The following is a 23,604-nucleotide window of genomic DNA, read 5'->3' on the forward strand; positions in this document are numbered from 1 at the left end:
GGGAACAGATTCTTTTTGATAAATCATTCCAAGGAAACATTGGAATCAGTCTCTAAGTCAGTGGTTACAGTGTGAATCAGTCGAATGACTGAAGTAAAAAAAAAGTTATTTCATGCTATCAAAATTAAGAGTTAAAAGAAAGTCTTTCAACAAATCTGAAACAATATATCCCATTTTGTTCCCACAGTTTATCAAGAAAACTCCCACTGCTGATCAAAAAAAATAAATGAAAAATGAGTCGCTGAACAGAATACATGCAAACTCTTGAGGAAGGAAGTCATTATTTTAGCTATTCCTTATCAGGCCATGCAATTCAGCCATTCAGCTTGAGCAAGCGAGTCTTGTAACAGCACAAACTCAAGCACAAAAGCTGCTAGGAATAAACTGAGTATGTGTCCACTCACATGTACTTTATGGCCAAAAGCTTTTACATGGTCCACTTTGCTTGCTGAATCAGTGGTGTATTGATTCAGGGATTTAAATCGTCCATCAACTGCAATTAAAAAAGTGCTTTTTCTGCTGGTAAAGGCGAACCAGGAGCACACATTTTTAATCATGGCACTGTTTATATCTTTTTGACCACTTAAGCAGCAACCAAGCTTTCTGCTATGAAATAAACAACAGAAAAGTCTTTCATTAAAACAGACAAGGCTGCAGTCTCCCTGCAAAATCTACTGTGTGCTTTGAGTGGTCTAGCCAAATATTGGTTATGATGTGATCTACACATATGCTAAGTATATTAATGTCTTCTCAAATACTAAACATAATCTTTAGTTTTAATTAGATTCAGAAACTGCTTACACTAAATAGGACATTAAAACTCTCCGTTTACTTTCTAAAAGCATTTCAGTCTTACTGTGAATTATTAATCTGTGCATGCTTTTCCAAATGGAATACACACACACACACACACATATATTTATATATAATGTGCTACAAATTGGCTTTCTTTTTCTTTTCTTTAATCCCTCACAACAACCTGACTTTATTTTGGTAATCCCTATAATTTAGTGCAATGCAACCAATTCTAAAGCAATCAAATCAAGTTTACCTTGGAAATACCTAGGAATACAGAAGTAAAATAGGTTGTCTATATGATTTTATGTTGAAATATGTCATGTATTCTGAGCTCTCTATTGACATCTGTTGTTGCAATGTAAAATTGCCATGTTGCTTGCATGACTAACTTTCACACTGAAATGTTTTATAAGTGTATGAAAAAAAATGTAGGAACAACTAAAACTACATGCATGCTGCCTTTTATAAAAATCTAATGCAGTTTTATTAATAGCTGTTGACCATTTGTTGGAAATATTCTGGCTGGCCCCACAGGGTGTGAAGGACATGCATAACCCCATCACAAATGGCACATTAAGTTGGAATGCACACTGAAGATTCCTAGCCAAGATATTTTAGCCTCTGAACCTTTCATTTTAGTGTAGTAAATTAAAACAGGGTTGGGAAACCAATGGATCAGTAACTACGTGTACTGAATCTGACGAAACATCTTGATTACATTGCTTTGATCTCACCGCTTGCAACATATTTACAACTAGAAAAGAAAAGTCCATAAAAACAAGCTGCCATGTGCCTTGACAAAGCCTTACCTGAAAGCTAAAAATAGTTGGAAAAGCCTGAAATTTCAATGCTATTACTTGAAGGATAGACAGACATACAGAAAGATGAATAGACAGACAGACAGACAAGATAGATAGATAGATAGATAGATAGATAGATAGATAGATAGATAGATAGATAGATAGATAGATAGATAGATAGATAGATAGAAGGACGGACGATAGAAAGACAGACAGGCAGACAGAGAGACAGACAGATAGATAGATAGACAGACAGATAGATAGATAGACAGACAGATCGACCAACAGATAATGCTTAATTTGACTTTTAAATTAATATTTTAAAACAAAACAAATCATTCAGAACTTTTTTGCCTTTTCATTCTCGTTGTTATTATTGAACTTTGTGTGTAAATGTTTTTGTCAGTGCTGGAAGCCACTGGAATCTATAACTAAACAGGTAGACAGCAGATAGTGTGACTCCGGTGTAAAACCCACATGACTTGAAAACCCTTCTTGTACCTGCGCTGCGCATTAATTTGGTTTGCGCAATGCAAGGCGTCGCACATTAAAGAGAAGGGGCCTGTTTTTACATTGAACGTTTCCTGCAGCTCTGAGAGTGTGTGCGCGCGACAGTGGAGTTACAAGTCCCAGCTTTCAAACTTTCGCTTCACGTTCCAGTCCTTCCCTCTGATTTAGTGCGTCATTCTGGATGAGAGTTCTGTGGTCAAAGCGAACATCGCGCGCGGAGACGCCGACGCTAATGGAATAACGCCCGTTTGGATCTCTTTTGGGCTGAAATGCGCGCGAGTGTTTGATCGCAGCTCATACCTGCCGCGCTGACCTTCAGGAGGAATTACCCTGAGAACGCTCGCTCGCGTTGAATGGGTCTTAATGACGCTCACCTGAACCTGTCTGGATGGGATGCACCGTGAGCTTCATCTGCTGTGAAGACGAGTTTCTGCAGATGCCTTTGGATCAGCATGTGGAGAAAAAGAAAGAGGAGAAGAGGCTCTTATCTAAGGTAGGACGCACATGGGTTCATGCAGGAATATCTTTATCGAAGGTTCTTGAAGTTGTGCTGTGAACTTGACAGTGAAGCTATATAAGTATTTTGACGTTACCTTCCCCCTTCTTATCTCAGTAAAATGAATCACTGGCGCAGATGTTAGCCTACATATGTTTACATTAATTATTTTATTTTTCGGTAAATGATACAAGCACTACAACTCAAACATTTGGACACACCTACTTTTATATAGTGACCAAACAAATCAAAACTGTCTTGGCAAAGCCTAGCTAACCTCATAAGCTTACACCTGCGATTTTTATTTTTTAGTTATTGGGGTTTTCAAGGTCAGATATTAAGCAGAACTTGGGGGGAAATGTCACCAAAAGTAATAAAAAAAGTCTCAGATATTTTAAAAGCTGGAGCTTAAACAAACAAAATGTATTTTGTATGCAGTTTTACTTAAATCAACTCATTTGATTATTTTTTTTTGTTTGAATAACCCCCAATGTTATTTAATTAACTTTCTTTATTTCTTATAAATTGATGACATTATAGCCTTATATTATACTGACACTGGTGACCACCATGCTGGCTTTAGTTGCTGCTTTTCCTTCAATATCTGGTCAAAGTTAACCATCTTACATTTTGGAAAGGCGCAATTTAAAACTCATTTAAAGTATTTAAGCATACGCCTTTAAAGATCAAAAGACTGACAGTGTGTCTAAACTTTTGGTTGGTACTGTGTTTAAAGTGTTGACAGATGTTAGATTGTATCAACAGCCCCACCTATACAGTTATGTATGAAAAACAAACCCAGAATCTTCTGTTCAGACCTCACAGGGTAAATAAACACATGCAGTCTCCTACATGACCAGACAGTGTGAAATCAGGGCAAATCCAAGACTAAGCGTAGACAATACTGTTCTGTTCACATTTGGATCAATGAATGAGTTGCATCATTGCACAGTTTAATTACGGATAGAATCCAGATTGGAAATGTGTGCGTTCTTGTCTATTTATAAATTATATATTTTGTTAAACAAGGGCTTTTGGTTTTATGATATTATTATTTCAAATACTGAAATAATTATCTTCATGGTTCAGATGATTTTGTAAAGTATGTTGAAGTGCTCCACAGCCAAATTCTGATTGGTAATATGTATATTATTTTTTATTTATAACATAATTTCCTTTTTGTTGTTAATTGATACATGCATTACCAATCTGGACACATCTAATTTTTGTGTAGCTACCAAACATCAAAATGACCTGATATTTCTGAGATGATCTTTAGAAATCGTCTGGAAGTATTGATGTTTTCAGGGTCAGACATTAACCAAAACTTGAGGGAAAATGCCAACAAAAGTGATAAAAATACAAATAAATGCAATTAAATATTTTAACAGTGGGTGCAACAAAAAATAATTCAAATAAAAATACATACATACCTAATTTTTATAATAAATTTTTGCTGCAATACAGATTTACTTTGAGTTAATTTAATGCTACTTGTATTTTTCATGCTTATTTTATAAAAAATTATTAATAAAATAGCCAATATTGGTTAGAATTTAATTGCGTAACTTGATTATTTGACTTAATGACATTATTAATTTTTATAAATACATATAAATATGTGTCCTTAATTAAAATGTATTACATATATTTATTATTATATTTAGATATATTTTTATATTATAAAAATTCATTTCTGACACTGGTGATTCATATTTATGCTGGCTACTTTTTTACACAAACTCACCACATTTATATGCAAAGTATGTTTGCATGCTGAAAAACTATTGGTCCATGTGTTGACAATCATAAGAGGCCAGATTCGGATTAATAATGGAATATCCTTGTACATGCAAACACAGTCAGCTTTGTTGAATTGCATGCTGTATTTCAGGGAAAAGTTCCCTGTGTGCACCCCTCAAAGACGTCTTACATGGGACTCTTCTGTTGGGGTGGTCTGCTCTGGGTGGTGGGGTCAGATTTGGAAGGTCAGTCGGGGCGTTACTTGGGGCAGAAGTGCTGGAGCAACAAGCCCCACATTGTTGCTTTTCTCTCAGTCAGGGGACCAGTGTTCATGGAGGAATGTTGTGCCTGTATGCTGATAGACATCTTTCATTTTGGTAACACACTCACATGGGGTTCCACAAATCTGGCCCACCCTCATTTTTTGGATGCTTTGCTTTTGCATTACGTTTTAAATCTGAGCTGGGCTTGCTTGTTCATTTTTAATATGAAATGTTATATTTTTGTTTAAATGTGTTCATATTTAGTGTAGAACTATACACATTTGTATATGTAAATATATGTTTCAAAACTCACATAGTATACAGAACTTTATAGTGCTCTATTACATTAGAAACATGTTCATCCTTTTGCAGAATGTTCTTTTCTAGACATTATGCAGATGTTTTTTTTTCTGTTGAAACCGACATGGCTTTTTTTGTACGGCTTTTATGGTGTTTACTTACTGGCACAAGGGTGAGTAAGTAATAATAGAATTTTAATGTATTTTTGAATGAACTATTCCATTAATATTGATGTTGCATTGCTTTGATGTGAAGATGAACCTGTGGTGTTCAGTTCATGAGAGGAATGTGCATTCATTTAAGATCAATTTCTTTTTTAGTGAGACTAGACATCTATGCTTCTGCAGGTTTAAATGCCTATAAAGCATGCAATACTATTCCAAACATTTAATTATCCATGAGCATGTCATAATCGTTTCTGTCCATTAACCTTGGGATAAGATACGATCGAACTTCCCTGGGGAGAAATCAATCCATTGTAGAAACATTTACGTTAAATCTCTGAACAATGTGCAATGAGTTGCATGAGAAAAAAAACATACAGACAATAAATATCTGCCTTAAATGTGTAATGGACTGCAAGAGCATATGCTAAATAAGACAAAAAACTATGCACACACAAATATTAGTAATAGTAAATATCTGAATACTGAGCTTCAAAGCATTATTACTTCAACCATAAACCTCATATCATGTTGTGTCAAAATGCTTGTATCTAAATGGTAAGGGCATTTTGCATTGGGAAAAACAGGATTTTCTTTAAGCTTAGCATATATATGGTTACATCACGGTGGAACACACTGATATTGGTCATAATTAAGGTTTAATTGTCAATGATGGTTGCATTGAAGGTTTCTTTCTTTTTTTTGTTGCATTTTTTTTAACCCAGTTTAACCCAGAAAACAACTATCTTACAAGCAATTTGTATGAATTTGGAGTATTGGTATCATACACAAATTAAGCAGATCACATGAATGAGATTGTACAAATTAATTGTTGTACTGTTGATGAAGAATCATGCTTGCTGAAAATATATGTTTACTGGGCAATATGCTCTTGCCATACAGAATTACGGGAAACAATTTCTCATCAAGTGTGTTGTGGAAGCACAAGATAAGTGCTAGTAAGTGAAAAATCAAAAAAGAAATGAAACCCATTCTCATTGTATCCATTTCTGCCCAACCTAAAGGCAGATAACATCACAGTGTTTGTAGAATTATTATTAGCTGAAATGAAGGACAATTCAGACTGCAAGAAATTGAGATTTGTTTGACTGGTTGATGTAAAGCACAGCACTTTGCGATCTCTCATCTGTTCCTAACTATCCAGCGGTGCCCAAATCTTCCAAGCACACTCTTAAGCTTCTTTTCATTCCTCCAGTGGGCATAAATCTCACAGACAGGTGTGTGGTGGGATTAGAGAGGGGTGGGGAAGGCCGTCAGGAGAAGGGAGGCAGAAATTCCAGGGATTTGCAGGGGAGTGACAGACTACAGTTACCTGCGCCAGGTAGATCTGTAGGGAGAAACTGTGAGTGCTTGTTTATCAGACTCAGAGCACTTGTAAGAGCACAGGATGGGCACTTAACCTACTTTAGACGGCGTAATAGAGTACTGCTCCCTTAATGGACACCCAAAACTGCCTCTTTCAAACTTGTCAGGGCAAAAATGTAGGTTTTTATGTGTTGTGGTCGTGATTTGATTTGAGATTTATAAATCCTGGGGCCGTTTTGGGGTTATGGAAAGATGCTTACTTTTGACTAATCAACATACTGTCTGTCTACTTGCATTAGCAGGAAAGAAATGCCAAGGAATGCCACTCTTCCGGGAAATATTTTATGCCAGTTTGTGCATCTAAACATCTTTGATGTCTTAATGTGTTTCCTATCTGCAAGAGATTACGCCCGCAGTGCATGTTTTTTGCTTTTCTGTGACAAAGAGGCATTGAACGGAATTGCAGAAATGTGAGTTTTCAGGAAAGTTTCCGACACTGTCTGCTGTAGAGATTTTTGTAGGCCAACCTGGATGTTCATGAGCTTGGTAGCGTGTTTTTCTTTTTTGGCTTTTGGATTATCGCTGAAAATATTGGAGATTCTGATGATCTTCAGCATTTAGGATGTTTGAAGCCTAAATTCAGTCGATAGAAGTAAAAAGCTAAAGTCAAACGGTAATTCCAACAACTCTTTCAGTCTTCAATTGAATTCAGGGCTAAGGAACCACAAGTGCTAAAATGTGAGCTCTTTTCAAGTTTTAGAGACTCATTTATTCAGGAACTCAGTTGGATTGTTTAAAACATAGATTGCAGTTGCTTCAAAGAAGTTAAAAAAAAAAAAAAAATCTCATCCTCATGTCATTTCAAACATGCATACTTTTTTATTTATTTATCTGTACCAACACAAGATTAAATGCACACATCATCAGTTACACACTGGATACACACTATTTTGTTCTTTATTTTGTTGTAGCAGCATTAAAAACAGCAAGTGGAAAAAGCATAAAAAGAAACAGGAATTTGTCCAATGCATCCATTTTTTCCAAACAAAATTATACTGTGATTACATCAATATCAAAACAGTTTTTCATAATTTAAGTAAAATGTATACTGATTTTTATTTTAGTTTATTATTATTTTAAAAACAGGTTTGTGTCAGAAATTACTAGTAAATTTGATCAATTAATTTTAAACAGCAATTAAATTAAATGGAATTAAATGAAAACCATTAAATTAACAACCAATTAACTGAAATGGTATTTTCTTGTAACTTTTATTTGCAACTTTTTAAAATTTTGTACCATACAGTGTATGGTATTTATTATTATTATTATTATTATTATATTTAATATTTAAATAGAATTTGTTTTAATTAATTTCAGTGGAAAACATTTTTTTCTCAAAGTTTTATTAAAAAGAAGCCTATAATACTTTATTCTGAGTCTTCTTAAAGGGATGGCATGTCCAGAAATGACAGTTTTGTCATCATTTACTCGCTTTCATACTGTTTCAGACCTGTATGAGTTTATTTCTTCTGTCGAACACAAAAGAGGATGTTTTGGAGAATGTTGGTAACCAAACAGTTGCTGGTAGCCATTGACTTCAATAGAATGGAAAAATTATACTGTGGAAGTCAATGGCGACCAGCAACTGTTTGGTTACGGAGATTCTTCAAAAGATTCAGGTTTGGAACAACAATTGAGAATAAGTGAATTACAGAATTTTCATTTTTGGGTGAACTGTCCTTAAAAATCCTACAATGGCATTGTGTTAGGTTTTTGGTCCGTCTCTGTATGAAAAAGATTGCAGGTAAGGATTCATCAGGTTTGGGATGACATGATTTCATTTTTATTCCTTTCATTATGCCTCACTTTGAAACTGGAAACTGTAAAAATGTTTTCAGATGACTGTTGACAAGTTTTTTTCAGGTTTTATACCCTATTCCCGTCCGACTGTGATATTCTGGATGCTCTGTCAGTGCCCAGCTCAAACACATTCCCTTCTGTCAGAGATTCAGCTCAATGTTTTGGTCTTATCTCACAGTATTCCTGTCTGACTGCGGCATGAAACTTCTAAAGGGCCGAGCTTCGCTCCCCAACAACGCCATTCAGCCATTCCACACACGGCTGCCCAGGCTTTTGTGCTATCGCAGAGTGATTGTGCGGGACACAAAAGGATCCCGAGTGAAAAACATGACCAGTCAGGTGTAGGAACATGTGCCGGTTAAAAAGTCATCTCCAGTCACGCCTCGCTCCTCTTTTTCCTGGCTCCCGTCTCTAACTTTTGTGGTCAAGGTCATGTTTGTTCCTAGAGATGAATGCCTTTTCTTATTTTTAGACCTTTAGCCTCTAGCTACACGTAGATTTAGCTGATCAAAGCGCTACCTGTCAGAGCCTTGCCTCGCTGTGTGGTTCTTGCCAGCTGAGACAAATCTAGGGGATTATTAAAGATTTGTTGTCGTGGGTGAAAGTGGGCAGGCTCTTAGTGTAACGGATGATTAGTTGCCTCTGAGATTGATCTTAGTATTTGATGGAGTTCTGGGCCTCCTTCAGAAGTTTTGGGTCATAGTCCTGATCTTATACTAATTAAAACCAGTTAATGATGATGGTGTGTTTGTGAGAAGGATAGAGTTGTTCAGTTAAAAATGAAAGTCAGTAAAAATACAGCCCAATGTACCATGTATTGAAGTATTTTTTGTATTGATTTTTACAGGTGTTTAGTATGGATTTTGAATTAAGCTATTTATTTTTAAGCGTTCTGTGAATATTAAAGGAAATGTCTGTAAATTTAACAGAAAATGTATTGTTAATTTTCTGCCATGATATTATCCATTTTCCATGCTTTTTTTTTTGAGTGTAGATTTTCTGTGTGATATAAATATTTTAGTGCAAAATTAATAAGTCATGATTAATCGCATCCAAAATATTTTTTTTTGTTTACATTTATATGTGTATTGTGTATATTTTTTATGTATATATAAATACACATATATATGAAAATATCTATGTTTATACATTTATATATTCATAATTTTATATTTTATTTTCTATATAAATATATTTAATATATAAACATATTTTATCTTAAATATATGCATGCATGTGTTTGTATTTATGTATAGATAATAAATACAAATATGCATTTTTTTAATTCTGAATATCAAAAGGTTTTGTCTTATGCCATTTAATGTGTGTCTGATATCTATAAAATGTAAAATGTATATAAGGTAGTGTAAAGTAATTATTTAATGTTACATTTTAACTTTAATATTTTTATATTTTATTATGTAAAAAAAAGTTTGGTTGATGTTGTATTTTCTACCTTGGTTTTTACCCAAGATTTGATTGCAGAGTCACATCATTATTGAGTATTTAATTGTACATGCTTATTTGCCCTATTTTAGATTACCTTTGACATCATTCATGTTTTTATCATGGGTGAAGCTTGAAGCTTTTGTATTGCCTAAAGTGCTACAACTTGTTGGATTGACTTGTTTTTACAGCTTCGGGGTGGTAGATTTTGTGGAGGAAGTGAGAGACAAAAAAGGCCTCCCTTCAGCGAATGCATGTTGTGTAACACCTGGGTTTGAGTTGTCTTTGTGGACTAGCATGCCACGCTTGTTAACGCTGAGAGGAAATAGAAGTGCAGCACAATGCCAGGCTTACCATGAGGGTGAAAAAGAAAGGCTTGTGGGGTATTGACATGGACAAACATTTTATCCAATACATGCAGGGTTTACAGAGCAAATATAAACCTCAAGAAAAACAAAGAAATGCACTGAAATACAAGTGCACTAACAGTCATTTAAGAAGATTAGAATCAGTGTGTCAGACAGAGTGTTATGTTTATGTACATGTTAGTTTCATGTTTTGATTTTTGACTAATAATGTCTATTGGTGGACATTTAATATTTAAATGTTTTTGAGGGTAAAAGGTATTATTATTATTGTTGTTGTTTTTATTAACTGTTATGTTATCAGTTGTCATCAGTTTTTTTTTTTTTTTTTGAAAATGACCAAATAGTAGTTAAAATCACACACACATGTGCCACCCTATGGAATTTAAATTCTTTTTCAGATATATCCTATGTGATGTTTAAAAGAGCAAGGGTATTTTGACACAATGTTTCTTATAATATTTTTCATTGGGAGAAAGCCTTATTTATTTCACTTTGCCTGGAATAAAATAATTATATATATATATATATATATATATATATATATATATATATATATATATATATATATATATATATATATATATATATATAAATGCTGAGGTCAATATTATTAGCCTTCTTAAGAAATAATCTGTTTGATTGGCTGTGGAACAAACCACTGTTGTTCAATGACTTGCCTAACTAACCTAACTTGCCTAGTTTACCTATTAATCATCTAAGCCTTTAGGTTACACTCTAAACTGAGGATTAATATCTTTCAAAACAACTAATAAAATAATATGTCATCATGGCAAAGGAAAGAAAATCGTTTAGACTTGAGAAAAAGACTTGTTAATGCTCACAAAGAAGAAGCATATACACGTTTATTAAAGCATTTCCGAGTGTCAAGAACAGCCGTGAGAAGTATTATCAAGAAGTCTGAAGAGGCAGGAAGTGAAAGATTTCAATAACTTTGTAAAGAAAACTATTGAGGGAGTTTCTAAAGAGCCTAGAACAACTGCCAAGACACTAGTGAATGATTTAGTCAAGCCTTGAATTGATATCTCAATGAGGACGGAGACTAGACGCCCGCACAGAAATGGACTGTGAGGCTGCTGACCAAGAAAATCTCCTCTTCTGCAGAAGAGACACTTCCAAGCTAGACTGAAGCTTGAAGGTCAACCTGGGGAATGATGAGTCAAAAGCAGAGCTCTTTGGCCATAGAAATGTTGCCTATGTTTGGAGAAAGAAGGGACAGGTGCTCAACCCAAAGAACAGCGTCCCCAGAGTGAAACATGGAGGGTGGAGTATAATGCTATGGGGATGTTTCAGTGCGCTTGGGACTGGGAATCTCATCGGGGTCAAAGGAATAATGAAAATGGAAGACTGCAAGAAGATTTTGAAAGACAACTTCAGGCAATCTGCAACAAAAGATGGTTTGGGTTGACGTTTTGTCTTCCCCACTTACAAAGAAATCTAGAAAAAAAAAATGCGTTATATAAAAGTTAGAAATTGATTTACATTTCATCGCGCACGAGCTATACTTTGTTAATATGATTTGCATTTTATTATGTGTTTTTGGAAATATTAATAGATCCAGCATCATGTCCCTGACCTGTACGTGTTTTTCATGTTTCTTATAATATGTTGGCTCTCTTCCAGATACACTCATGTAAAATAATGACCTGAGGTGTACAATATCATACGATACGCTTGAGTTATGTGCCAAACTGTATTATGAATGAGAAAACATTTGTTGAAGATTAAAGCAGAACAGAACCGTGTGTTCAGTGTCAGGTGTGTTTTGGCTCAGTTTCGGTGTAATTTGTTTGTTTAAGTGTCAGTTACTAATGAGAAGCACATATTATGCACTGCCTTTCTGAAAGCAAGATTTGATTCTGGTCCTGTATCTTTTTGAATGAAGTCCATGTAAAATATTATTCGCTTGTCCGTTCACAAACTTTCCATTGTCACAGTGTTTTCTTGGCCTGTTGCAAAAAGGAGAGAGCAGATAGGACGCAAGCCAACACACTGTGAAATTTATTCCATCATTTGAACAATTGAAGCCTACTGGGTTTAATTCAGTTCATGTATTTTCTAGATTAAATCAGGATTAGGCATGGTATTATTGTGTTCCTCTCCAAACTTTATTCTGCTTTTATTCATAATGAAATGCCTACATGAACTTTCTCAGGGTTATGAAGACAAATAAAATAGGGTGTTTTGCTAGGCACAGGCTATGTTCACAATGTACTGGTAACTTCAAGTTGACCGATGTGTAGTGTCTATAATTGTATGTGGAAAAAGTAGGTTTTTGCAATGTTTCTTTGCTTAATAGTTATCACATGTGCTCGTTGCATTATATTCAAGTGGTAAATGAAGATAATAATTCAAAGACATTAAATCAGGGGTCTTCAAACTGTTGGTCCATGGAATGTTTTATACAGTCAGTTAATTCATTTATTAATTAATTTATTCATTCATTCATTCATTCATTTATGCATTCATGAATGCATTCTTGCATTCATGCATGCATTCATTCATTAATTCAATCACACATTCATTCATTCATGCATTCATTCATTCATGCATTCATTGCCATGAAAACCCATGTTGAATTGTTAAATATTGGTATTAAGAGTATTTTTTGTTAAAGCAAACAATACATTAGCAATAAAAAAATACTCTAAAAAAATACACTATATGTTATGACAGTTGTTAGAACATAAAATCAGTACTGTGTTTTTATGACAAAGTTTAGTTGGTCAAACATTGTTTCAGTAACCATTTTAACTGATCTAACTCAATTAATGATTTTGTGAATGGCTCCATCCAGTTTATTTGAACGAATCAGTAAAAGAACCAGCTCATTAGAGTAATTTATTTATGAGTCAATATATTCACATTTGTTTCATTGAGATACTATTATAGTTTGAAATATATTGACTTTGAGTTTATTGTCATGATTTCCATTTTTGTTTTAATTTTAGTAAACATTTTTGTAAGTTTTTGGTGACGTTGCATTAAAGTTATGTTTTCTGTGTCATTGTGCTGTACAAACAGAAATAGAACGAGTCGTATGTTAGTATGCTGTCTTGAACAAAGTCCATAGTCTCTGAATCACTGCATTGAGCAAAGTGTCACTTCCTCTGCATGTGTGTTGGGACAACAGCGCAGGTCTGTTGGACACAGTGCGGTCTCGTTTGTGTTGTGACAGACCGCCGGCAGGGTTTCCCTTCCCGCCTCCACTCTGTAATTATCTGATAAGGTATGTGGCGCAGTGAAAGTTACCCACAATCCCTCCCAACATTCCAGTGTCCTGCTGGCCAGCAGAAAACAGTATGTTCTCTGTGCAGAGCCTCTGAGTGCCACTGACCTCTGCGCCGCTCCCTCCATGCTTTAATGAAAGTATCAGTGCTTCAGGAACTATACCTGACCCCTGGCAGACCTCTCACAGCACATACATGGACAGCCCATCTTTGTCTGTGTGTACCAACTTACCAGAGGTTATCTGTCCTTCCACATTCATATTTATTTAAAGTTAAGATTAAGGTTTTAGGGTCAAACTGGCTCTCTTTTTTCATTAAAACTTTTCTGTGAACAGGAAGCATACTGAGCTGCCTTAGGCTTTTACAGCAACTTAAAAAAAAGAAGAAAACAACCTTTAATGGTCAACCGATATATATGTATTGTCAAACCGATATATCGGGCGATATTTAACAATTAGCAGCATCAGCCAATATTTTTTTTTGTTTGGCTGCTAAATGTTAATGTTAATAATGTTAAATAATAATAATGCTAAATAATAATGTTTTATTTTGACAGTTTATTAGTTGTTTTTTTAAGTGTAGGTTGCCTTCAGCTGTTAACCGATGTATTGTCAAGGCTGATATATCAGGAGATATTTTACATTTTTTAATTAGCATCATAAAATTGCATTAAAAATATTGGTTCGAGCATCATTAAAAAATCTATTTTTGTCGACCAGTAGTAGCCTTAGCCTGCATTTAGAAAGGTTGACTTTATTACTTTTTTAGTTCATGTAGAATTATTTCTTAGATTTTTACATATTTAAAGTATATACATTTATTTTCTATTTATTAACTTTGCAATCAATGGGACAGTCACAAGCCCAGTTTTCTTCCAAAATATCTTTTATTGTGTTCCGAAGATGAACAAAACTATTTTGGGTTTGGAATGACATGGGGGTAAGTGATTGATGACAGAATTTTCATTTTGGGGTGGAGTATCCCATTAACCTAGCCTGTGGTAAACTGCATTAGCTGATTGTCTGTTGTTTACTTTCGTAATCTTACCTGTAAATGGGACACAATCAGGGCTGTTTATAATCCATTATGCAGAATAGTATTGTTTTTGTGTTGTATTTTTGATGTCCTGTTAGAACAAGGGACTTTAAGTGGAATTGGAACACTTCCTTTAGGACTAGTTGTCTGAAGGTCAGTGCTACAGTATACTGGTGGCCCGGTCATTTCAACAGAAGTCACACACTTGTGAGAATCCCAAAGAAATATCTCTCTGTTACTGTAGTGAGAAAAGCCAACTTTGGGGAAAAAAGGGCTGAACAGATTCCAACTAAACCAGATTCTCTTAACATGCATTTCTTAAAGGGAAGTTCAGATCCCTGAGTGTGTTTAACTTGTTTTGCTGTGCCTGTTGCAAATTAAAAAGCAGATATAAAGGGCATCTGATAGTGTTTCATTAAATTACTCTAAGATCCTCTAAGGTTTAGTTGACTTTTATATCACAGAATGACAAATACATGTGCTAGTGTTACACATGAGATTGATGTTTGAGCTGCTGTAAGTGAAAGGAATGGCGACACAAAGGACTGTACGCTTACTTCATTCCTTCATTGAAGACCCGCGTGAATGAGAGCAATTCCAGGATATCGTTTTTCCAATTTCCCATTAGTCATGCTTGACTTCAGCAGAAGCAAATTATAGGTCAGTTGATCACTGTCTATAAGCCATAAGCACTCTTTATTTTATAATGCCAGTTAGCTTTGAAAAAGTTCTTCTGAGCCCTGCTTTGAACTTCAAAAGATTAATTTTATAAAAACTTTTAAAACTTAGATTTTCTGTTGTTGGCTTTGTTGGGTTATTTTGTCCTTGATTAAATTATTATTATTATTATTATTATTATTATTATTTGAATTTTACTTAATTTAATTTAATTTTGTTTCCATTTTTTTTTAAATAAATAGTTGAATTAAATTAATGTGTTAAAGTGTGAAAACCCTCAAAGTGTCCTGTCCCTATTTGCGGGGTACTACATGCAGCAGAAGTCCCATGAATGGGATGGTCAGATATTTCTTTCAGAGTCTGGCTTTCTGGACATTACAGACCCACTGATGCAGAAAGCGCTTCACAATGACTCTGTCAACAGAAGATAATGGAGTACAAAAGACTTTAATACAGTCACTTAAAGCTACTTTAATGCAGCGCGAGCATCGCTTTGAGGATGAAATGACAGTCCACATGATAGATTAAGGGTTAAGGGCAACTGTATTTCTTCCCAGAGTTCCGCTTGCGTGCTCTCTTTGTGGGGCATAACAAGGCTTTTCTGACTTAAACACCTCTTTTGGCCAAAGCATGGTTGCATGGGATGGACAAAATGTGGATTCTACGCCGTCGCTTCCGTCCGGCTCTGTCTTTTTGTCTGTTGATGAATGTGGCTTTTATGCTGGATTTTTGTTGACACTTTCCTGCTGGAGGGATTTTCTTGTCGGCTTTCTAATACTTGGCAAAGAGCTGTGTCAGTCGCACTTGGCAACCAGGAACTCCTAGGAAGTCCTGCTCTTCTGCTTTTGTGGCTTCTCAAAGGCCTGTGAGGAGACATACAGGGTGCGATGCTCTCATTTGGACCGATATGCCATAATGTTGACATTAGCGATTGCCCAGTTCTAGAACCTTCTTGTTTTTCTAGAGGAGATGACTGCTGAGTTATGAGGTAATTAGAGAAGCATGGCCATCCAGGTTGGTCTCCTGTGTTCTTAACTCTGGGACAGAGCTGTTTTCCTCATGGATTGTAATATATCCCTTGGTCTGACATGCTGCATTTACTCTGAATGCGCACAGGAAGAAAGCCCCACTTTTTTCTCTCCATGCCAAATGTTGTAACAAGCCAAGGCAGATAATTTTAGATGACTTGCACGAACTGCTTTTAAAGGATAGGCTTGCAGACTTCCACATTCCGGAAAAGAGAAAAGTATGTACAGTGGGATTCCGGATCCTAGTGGAGAAATACCAAGAATAAGTGATAGAATCTTATCCAAACATTCTTAATTTTGACTTTTTACAGAACTCCATTTACAATATGTATTTTTTAAATTTCTATTAATTTGTATTTATATATATTGTTATTTATTTTATATCTTTTATATTTTATATTTATAGTTTTTTTTTATAATGTTAATAGTGTAATATTTTTGTTATTATTATTATTATTATTATTATTATTTTTTTTTTATATAATTTAAATATTTTAAATATTAAATTTCACAGAGATTTTGCACACCTAAAGTAGGTTTAGATTAGAAACACCAAAAGTATGTTGCAGTTTAAGTTTATATTTATAAAATAGGTTTTTATATATTTATACCAACTTGTATGAATTCGTGTACAGTATGTTTTTATATAAAATGTGTGTGTGTGTATATATATATATATATATATATATATATATATATATATATATATATATATATATATATATATATATATATATTTGTTCATGATAATAATGCAATTATTTAATACTACTGGTTAAAAAGTAATGATATGATTTAAACTTTCGCAAACCTTAAGTACACAACTTCATTTCCAGATGAATAACACTGAAAATACATTTTTAGATTTAAGTTTTATGTACATTATTTAGATAAATTTGTATTTATGTATATATTTTTGTTAATTATATTTGGTTCCTAATTTTACACCACACACACACACACACATATATTAGAGTGATATAAACCTATGGAAAGACTTGTTTCCTTGCAGTTATTTTGAAAGGTTAGTCCTAGTTGAATGGAGTGCTCTGGGATGACTGTACTGGGATCACTCAGACTGAATCAAGTTTCATGCAGTGCAGAAGGAAAGCACAAGTGTGTCAGACCTCTGTAATTAAAACACACGTGTTGTGTTGTCATCCTGATGTCTCTTTATAGTCCGAACATGTTACTCTGTATGTAACGTGATCTGCAGCGTCTGGAAGCTTGTGAGGATATCTCACATTCACATGCACAAAGCAATGCATTGTTCATTGGTCAGGTGTGACTCAAAGCAAATCTCTAAAGGTCTGTGTAATAATGTGCTTTCAGGAACACAGAGAAGGCTGATAAATGCATGGCACAAGATCATAGATCACTTTTTTGCACTGTATTCACTGCAGGTTTGTGTGATTGTGGCTCTACAGATAAATGCCTCCTCCCGCTTTACACTTTATTTTGTAATTGTACATAAGCATCAGATGGACCTTTTGGATTGGGATTGATTTCTGGCTGTCATATTATACTTATTATTTAATATTAAAATAAATACATAATGACAAACATTACATTCTTTTATATATGTTTTTCATTTATAAATATGTTAAAACTAGAACATATTTGATAAAAAAATATATAGACATATTTTGAGATTAATTCGTTCATTCAACGTTAGTGTTCAAATTTTTTCTATTGTATATTAAAATTATTATAAAATAATAACAGATATTAAATATGGTTTAAACATTTTAAAATATTTCATTAAAATGTATACAAAATGTTTTAAAGTAGAATATTTAAATGAGAAAATAATAGTATTTATTTTCCTTATTTAGGATAGCATATCATTTTTAAAACTATATATTTATATATATAAAATATTGGAGCTGCCTCAGTAAATGTTGTGTGCAGTATTCACTCGACTGATGTCTGATGCATCAGAACACAAGAGACTGTCAAAAATAATGTCTCAGTCCATCTGAAAATGACAAATCAACGAAATCAATTTAAAGACACATTTTTGTATAGTAATTTCTTACTTTCAGTAGTAAAATGTTAAGTTAAAAAGAAAGTCAAGAAATGCTTAATGTATAATTGCGGTCTGTACTTATGCCCATTGTCCATGCCTTCCTTTTTCTAACTAACCCAGGCCATCTGGAGATGCTAAAGATATGATCTGCGGTAAAAGCATTTGTTTGGATGCAGACATGTGCACGGCTGTTGATGCCAGCAAGCCAACCAGATTATTTGTGTTGTTTTATAGCACCTATTCAGGTGTGTTTTACACCTGTGTGTCTTTGATCCAACATGTCTGTGAGTGATAAAAGAGCTTAACAGAATATATGAGTCTAATGCTCACCTCAAGTCAAAAGTTAGTTAGTCTCATTTTGCAGTAAAAGTAAATCTATTACATTGGCTCAATATGAATAAATATAAGAATAATAGAGACCGATAATGCACACGGTGTACTTTGTCAAGTCAACATTATTATCTGTTTGGAGATGACCTTTACCTCAACTGTGGTTGGTCTGTTATGAAAGCCTAAGACCAACCAAAAAAAGCTCAATAGTGGATCATTCGAACAGTTTATGAAGTTTCCGAGTAGCAATGATAATAAAGTTGAATGCAGGAGATCTGCTTTGCTAATTTCAGTTAGCAAATGTCACGTGCATGCTTTCTTCTGCATTTTGACTGGTCTGAGAGAACCATGGCGTGTTTTCCATAGAGTTTTTGTTCATCATCAGATGTACGGTGGAGTTTATCTGATGTCTACAGACTTCAAAGTTCTCCAGCAATGAAACAAAATAAACTGAGCTTCATTCCAGCTTTTTTTGTGCTGCCACAGACAGTCAAAACATCCGATGAGAGATGTCTTTCTCTCATCCTTTTTCTTATGAGATTTTTGAATTTCAGTTTTGGGTCTGTCCTAATGTACAGTAGATTTTTATGAGCTCTTGTGATTTAATATATTTAATAAAATAAGGGGAAAAGGGCGACAGGTAATTTAAACCATAACACTACTGAGTGGATGTTGTTATAATTTATTAAATGTATTTTTTTTCTTAATGGTGAATGGTGGCTATTATTACCTTAACAATGAAAGATTGGAAATGTAAAAAAAACTTTAAACCGTATCAATTTACCATTATTAATTTACTACTTTAGTATTTATTAATATTTGCATTAGCTTTTATGTTATATATATATATATATATATATATATATATATATATATATATATATATATATATATATATATATATATATATATATATATATATATATATATATATATATATATATATAAATAAATAAATATATATATATATATATATATATATATATATATATATATATATATATATATATATATATATATATATATATATAAATATATATATATAAATATATATAAATATAATCTATATATAATATAATATACATTTTTTTAGTACTTGTATGTGCTTTGTTTGTTTGTGTATTTCTATTTAGCTACAATTAATTTTAGCTCCGTTTTAGAAATGTCTGATTTCTAATTTACATTTACATTTTTCATCTGTTTATAATTTTTATTTTAGCTAAATTTTAACTCCTGAAAATGTTTTTATAATTTTATTTGTAGGTAACAATAACAACACTGAATTTACAAGCTGTCATCATTTTTGCAATTACATTTAGTATTGATAATGACACAGAGCCTTAATGAAGAATTGTTGAAATGAAGGTGGTTTTTAAATTTCTAATCAAAATTTCAAATGCATCAACAAAAGCAGTTCTTTGTGAGTATTAGAAATAGGCTTGATTATTCCTGAGATGATTCATTAGGGGTGTAACGATACACCAATGGCACGGTTGGGTTCGGTTTATGATTTTGGAGCCATGGTTCGGTCCGGTTCGGTTTGGTTTGCTGTGGTTGCAGGGTTGATGTCATTTTACCAGCAATGCTAAGGAACAATAGATTCACTTAACTTAATTATAACAACAAAAATAGCTTGTCTTTTTCTTTCTTAACTCTGGCTTCACATTTTTAGTGCAGTCAGCATACCTGAGTAAACTAAAATTAAATATAAGTAAAATATAAATAAGTATCTTTCACCATTTGATATGGAGACATTTAATATGACAAACATTATAGGGTGCAGGAGTGCCTGGCTCCACTGGAAATAACTTTCCAAACAGTTCAGAGATTGGTGCCTTTTTTGCTGGAGGATCATCACTGATGGATGCCACATCTAACTGCTTCTCTGAGACCAATTTTCACGTCATAGTTCAGACACGGGCCGGGCCTACCACCTGTTTTATACTTCTCCTTACTTTTATATTTTAGACATCCATAAATAAGTGATGAAACAAAATTGCCGTGCTGATGGAAACAACGCGAGACCGCGCTACTGCGACTGTGAAGAGCGACTCGGCGGTGTTTAGTGTCCCGCAGCAGCAGCGCAGCTGAACAGTTCTGCATTCAAATACACGCAATAGGTTCAAGCTTGCCGCAAAGCACCGGTAAAAGTAATTACCATAAATATGACTGGCAAATAGTAGGGAGATGTTTGAATTATTTACTAATAAACTAGCGTTTTCTGAGTCTGTGTCGCAAGGATGAAGTTGCCTGTCTCGCGATTTCCTCATTAAGGGGTGGTCACACTGCACTTTTCGTTCCATTGACTTCCATTCATATGCATGCGAATGCGTCAGACCGGAATATATATCATATATTATATATCAGACCGGAAACGCAGGCTCATGCGAAAGTTTTCGCATTACTCTGCGTTCGTAAGTTCAAGTTTGGTGAACTCTGACCTGCGAATTCGCATCACGTGAAGTCGTGTGACCAGTAGATGATCGATACGTCACTGCGTGACCTCTCTGTACAGAAATTAAAAAAATGAAGTGCTAATTTTAGCCGTAGCGCAGCATCCTATTTTATATAATACATATTTAAAAGATAATAAAAAAAGAAGCTGCATGGTTCGCAGTGTCAATGGAAACAGGAACATTTGAATGAGGACACGTTCTATATTTTTTTATTGTTTAGTGTGTATATATTTATAGAGGGAGAGAGAGAGACAGAGTACAATATAATAAGACGCTTTCGACGCCGTCGCCAAAGACCCAGTAAAAGCACAGATTAACCCATGTTGTGATAACTAAGGGGAAACCGTTATATCTTGCGTTCGCCCATATTCACAGCGGCGTCCGAAATTATTTCGCACCATCAAAGGCTAGTGTGACCGCACCTTTAGATGCACCGAGAAGATCACAGATTAAGAATATAATTAGTTTTTGTTTTAGATTTTGTTTTATTTCGTTAAGTAGTGATTTACAGCTTTCTATAGATATATTTATCATGTCTGTGAGGTATATTTTCACTGAGTGTCGGTCCATTTTTGTATGAGTTATGAATGATCTCCGTCATTCTCAACAACGGAAAACGGCTGCATATCTAGTGCCATGAAAACACCTATTGCCTATGCAATTGTTTGAGCACAGTTAGGGTTAGCTTGTAGCTTCATTCTGGAGGCAGTGGGAAAAGTTTCCTGTTTTTGAGGCTTCTTACGTGTGCCGCTAATATTAATGTTGGGGTGATGTCTCCGGAGATGCGCTTGCATATTAGACGTGTTTCCTGTAGAGTTTTGAGAAACAGTTACGACAGATTGTGTGTGCTTTATCTACGACACAAATTCCATTCCTGTACTCCACTGGAAAACCAAAATGATACCACACAAGAGACTTAAATGTAATCTGCAATCTCATGGCTGAGCAGCCATCCTGCGTATGCAGTGGTAAACGAGTGTGACGCTCACTCCCAAGTCACGTGACATGACATGCACTTGGAAAACATTAACTTTGGAATATAATATTTAGAACAGCGCTTAAAAAGCTCTTTAGTCGTTTCCAATACAATTTAATCAAATGTATGGAAATAAAATTGATTAAATGAATAGATTAGTTAGTAAGAGATAAATGACATTGACCTCAACAATGGGCAGCAGGAGGCGTGAGAGTACCGTGGTACGCCACGAGAGTTCTGCCATTCGTGTCGTAGGTGGTGTATTGCGATCTTTCGGTTTGGTTTGTGATATCGTTACACCCCTATGATTCATGGCATTAATTAGTTTGATTTACTTTAATAAAAATTACAGTAGGCTAATCTGTAATTTCAGAAAATTAAGAAAATATATTTATTAAAATCGTCATGTAAAATGAATATTAATCCCTCACTGGGCAATGACAAACATAAACTTTTTATTTCCATTTTGTTTATTTTCAGGCAGTGTAAATTGTAAACATTCATGTGTTAACATTCAAGTTGTACATCTTAGTATTTAGATCTCAACAGGTACTGCATAACAGGAAAGATCCATGAAGTGTGTCTGTCATCCAGAAGCATTAACAATCAAGCTGTGGCAAACCTCACTGCTCTTCCATCCAAAGCATCCTGTGTGGTTTAACAATCACAGCTACTCTCTCTGTGTGTGTGTGTGTGTGTGTGTGTGTGTGTGTGTGTGTGTGTGTGTGTGTGTGCGTCTGCCAGGCAGTAGCTGATGACGCTAAGGTGAGGAGTGACTGAGAAGCAGGCGGTGAAAGCTGATGATTATATGTTTTTGTTGTGTGATCAGTGTATAAGATCAGGCAGAAGTCACTCACTGCTCCTCCACACTGCAGTTTACCACACAATCAACAACACAGACCCGTAGGAATGAACTCATAATGCAAACAGAATGCATCTCGTGTTGTTCATCAGTATAGATGAACAGGTGTTTAATTCCAAGCTGGTTAGTCGTTTCACTTTGTCTGCACTGATTTCTGTCTGTGCAGATTTGAGTTGATTTCCAGGTGCTTTTGATCTGACTATTTACACTGGGAACACTTGCAGTGACTAAATTCAGCATTTTCTGATGTCAGTGTTTGCATAATGCATGTTAGGAACCAGTAAAGCTTTTTCAAATTTTTTTCTTCTTAAGACAATAGTACCTTAGCCACTGGCCACAAGATGGAGGTATTGTTAAAACAAAGTACACTGACCTTTGTGTAGTGGTCAAGATTCAGAGCCAGTGTGAGCGATTTCAATGAACTAATTGCATTCCATTGGTCTGGTTGGAATGACAAATCATATATCATGGTACACACTCTAATACATCTACTAATAAATATATAAATACATATTCATATATTTTAGTAAATAATATTTAAAAATATGCTGATATATTATAAAATTGTATTATTTCGTTAACATTAATTAATTGCCGTATAATTATTGTAATATAATATCTAGTTGTATAATATCATAATTAGCGTAATTCTTGATAATAATAATAATATAATTCAAATTTTAAATAGTCATTCATATATTTAATATATATATTTTTAATTGATTTATTATTTGATGACTATTTAATAGTATAATAATATTAAAAAGTAATAATAATAATAATAGTTATTATTCTTATTCAATCAATTCTATTATTATTATTATTATTATTATTACAAATGAAATGAAATGAAAATTATTTAAAAATCTTTTTTATTATTATATT

The 23,604-nt window shown here is 34.1% G+C and overlaps 1 protein-coding gene across 5 annotated transcripts in view; it reads left to right on the forward strand.

The window, feature by feature from the left end:
* Nucleotides 1-2,235: 2,235 nt before the first annotated feature.
* LOC113108284 (tensin-1-like) overlaps nt 2,236-23,604 on the forward strand; it is a 242,767-nt gene continuing 221,398 nt past the window's right edge. For 2 of the 5 annotated variants that reach the window (XM_026271220.1, XM_026271223.1), the window contains exon 1: nt 2,237-2,601. In XM_026271220.1, the coding sequence (XP_026127005.1) occupies nt 2,497-2,601 (105 nt within the window). In that variant the 5' untranslated portion in view covers nt 2,237-2,496. Of the gene's footprint in view, nt 2,602-23,604 lie in introns of all 5 variants that reach the window. The other 3 variants (XM_026271226.1, XM_026271230.1, XM_026271224.1) reach the window with 2 other exon arrangements.

The sequence above is a fragment of the Carassius auratus genome, chromosome 9 (genome assembly GCF_003368295.1).
Source record: "Carassius auratus strain Wakin chromosome 9, ASM336829v1, whole genome shotgun sequence".
NCBI lineage: Eukaryota > Metazoa > Chordata > Actinopteri > Cypriniformes > Cyprinidae > Carassius > Carassius auratus.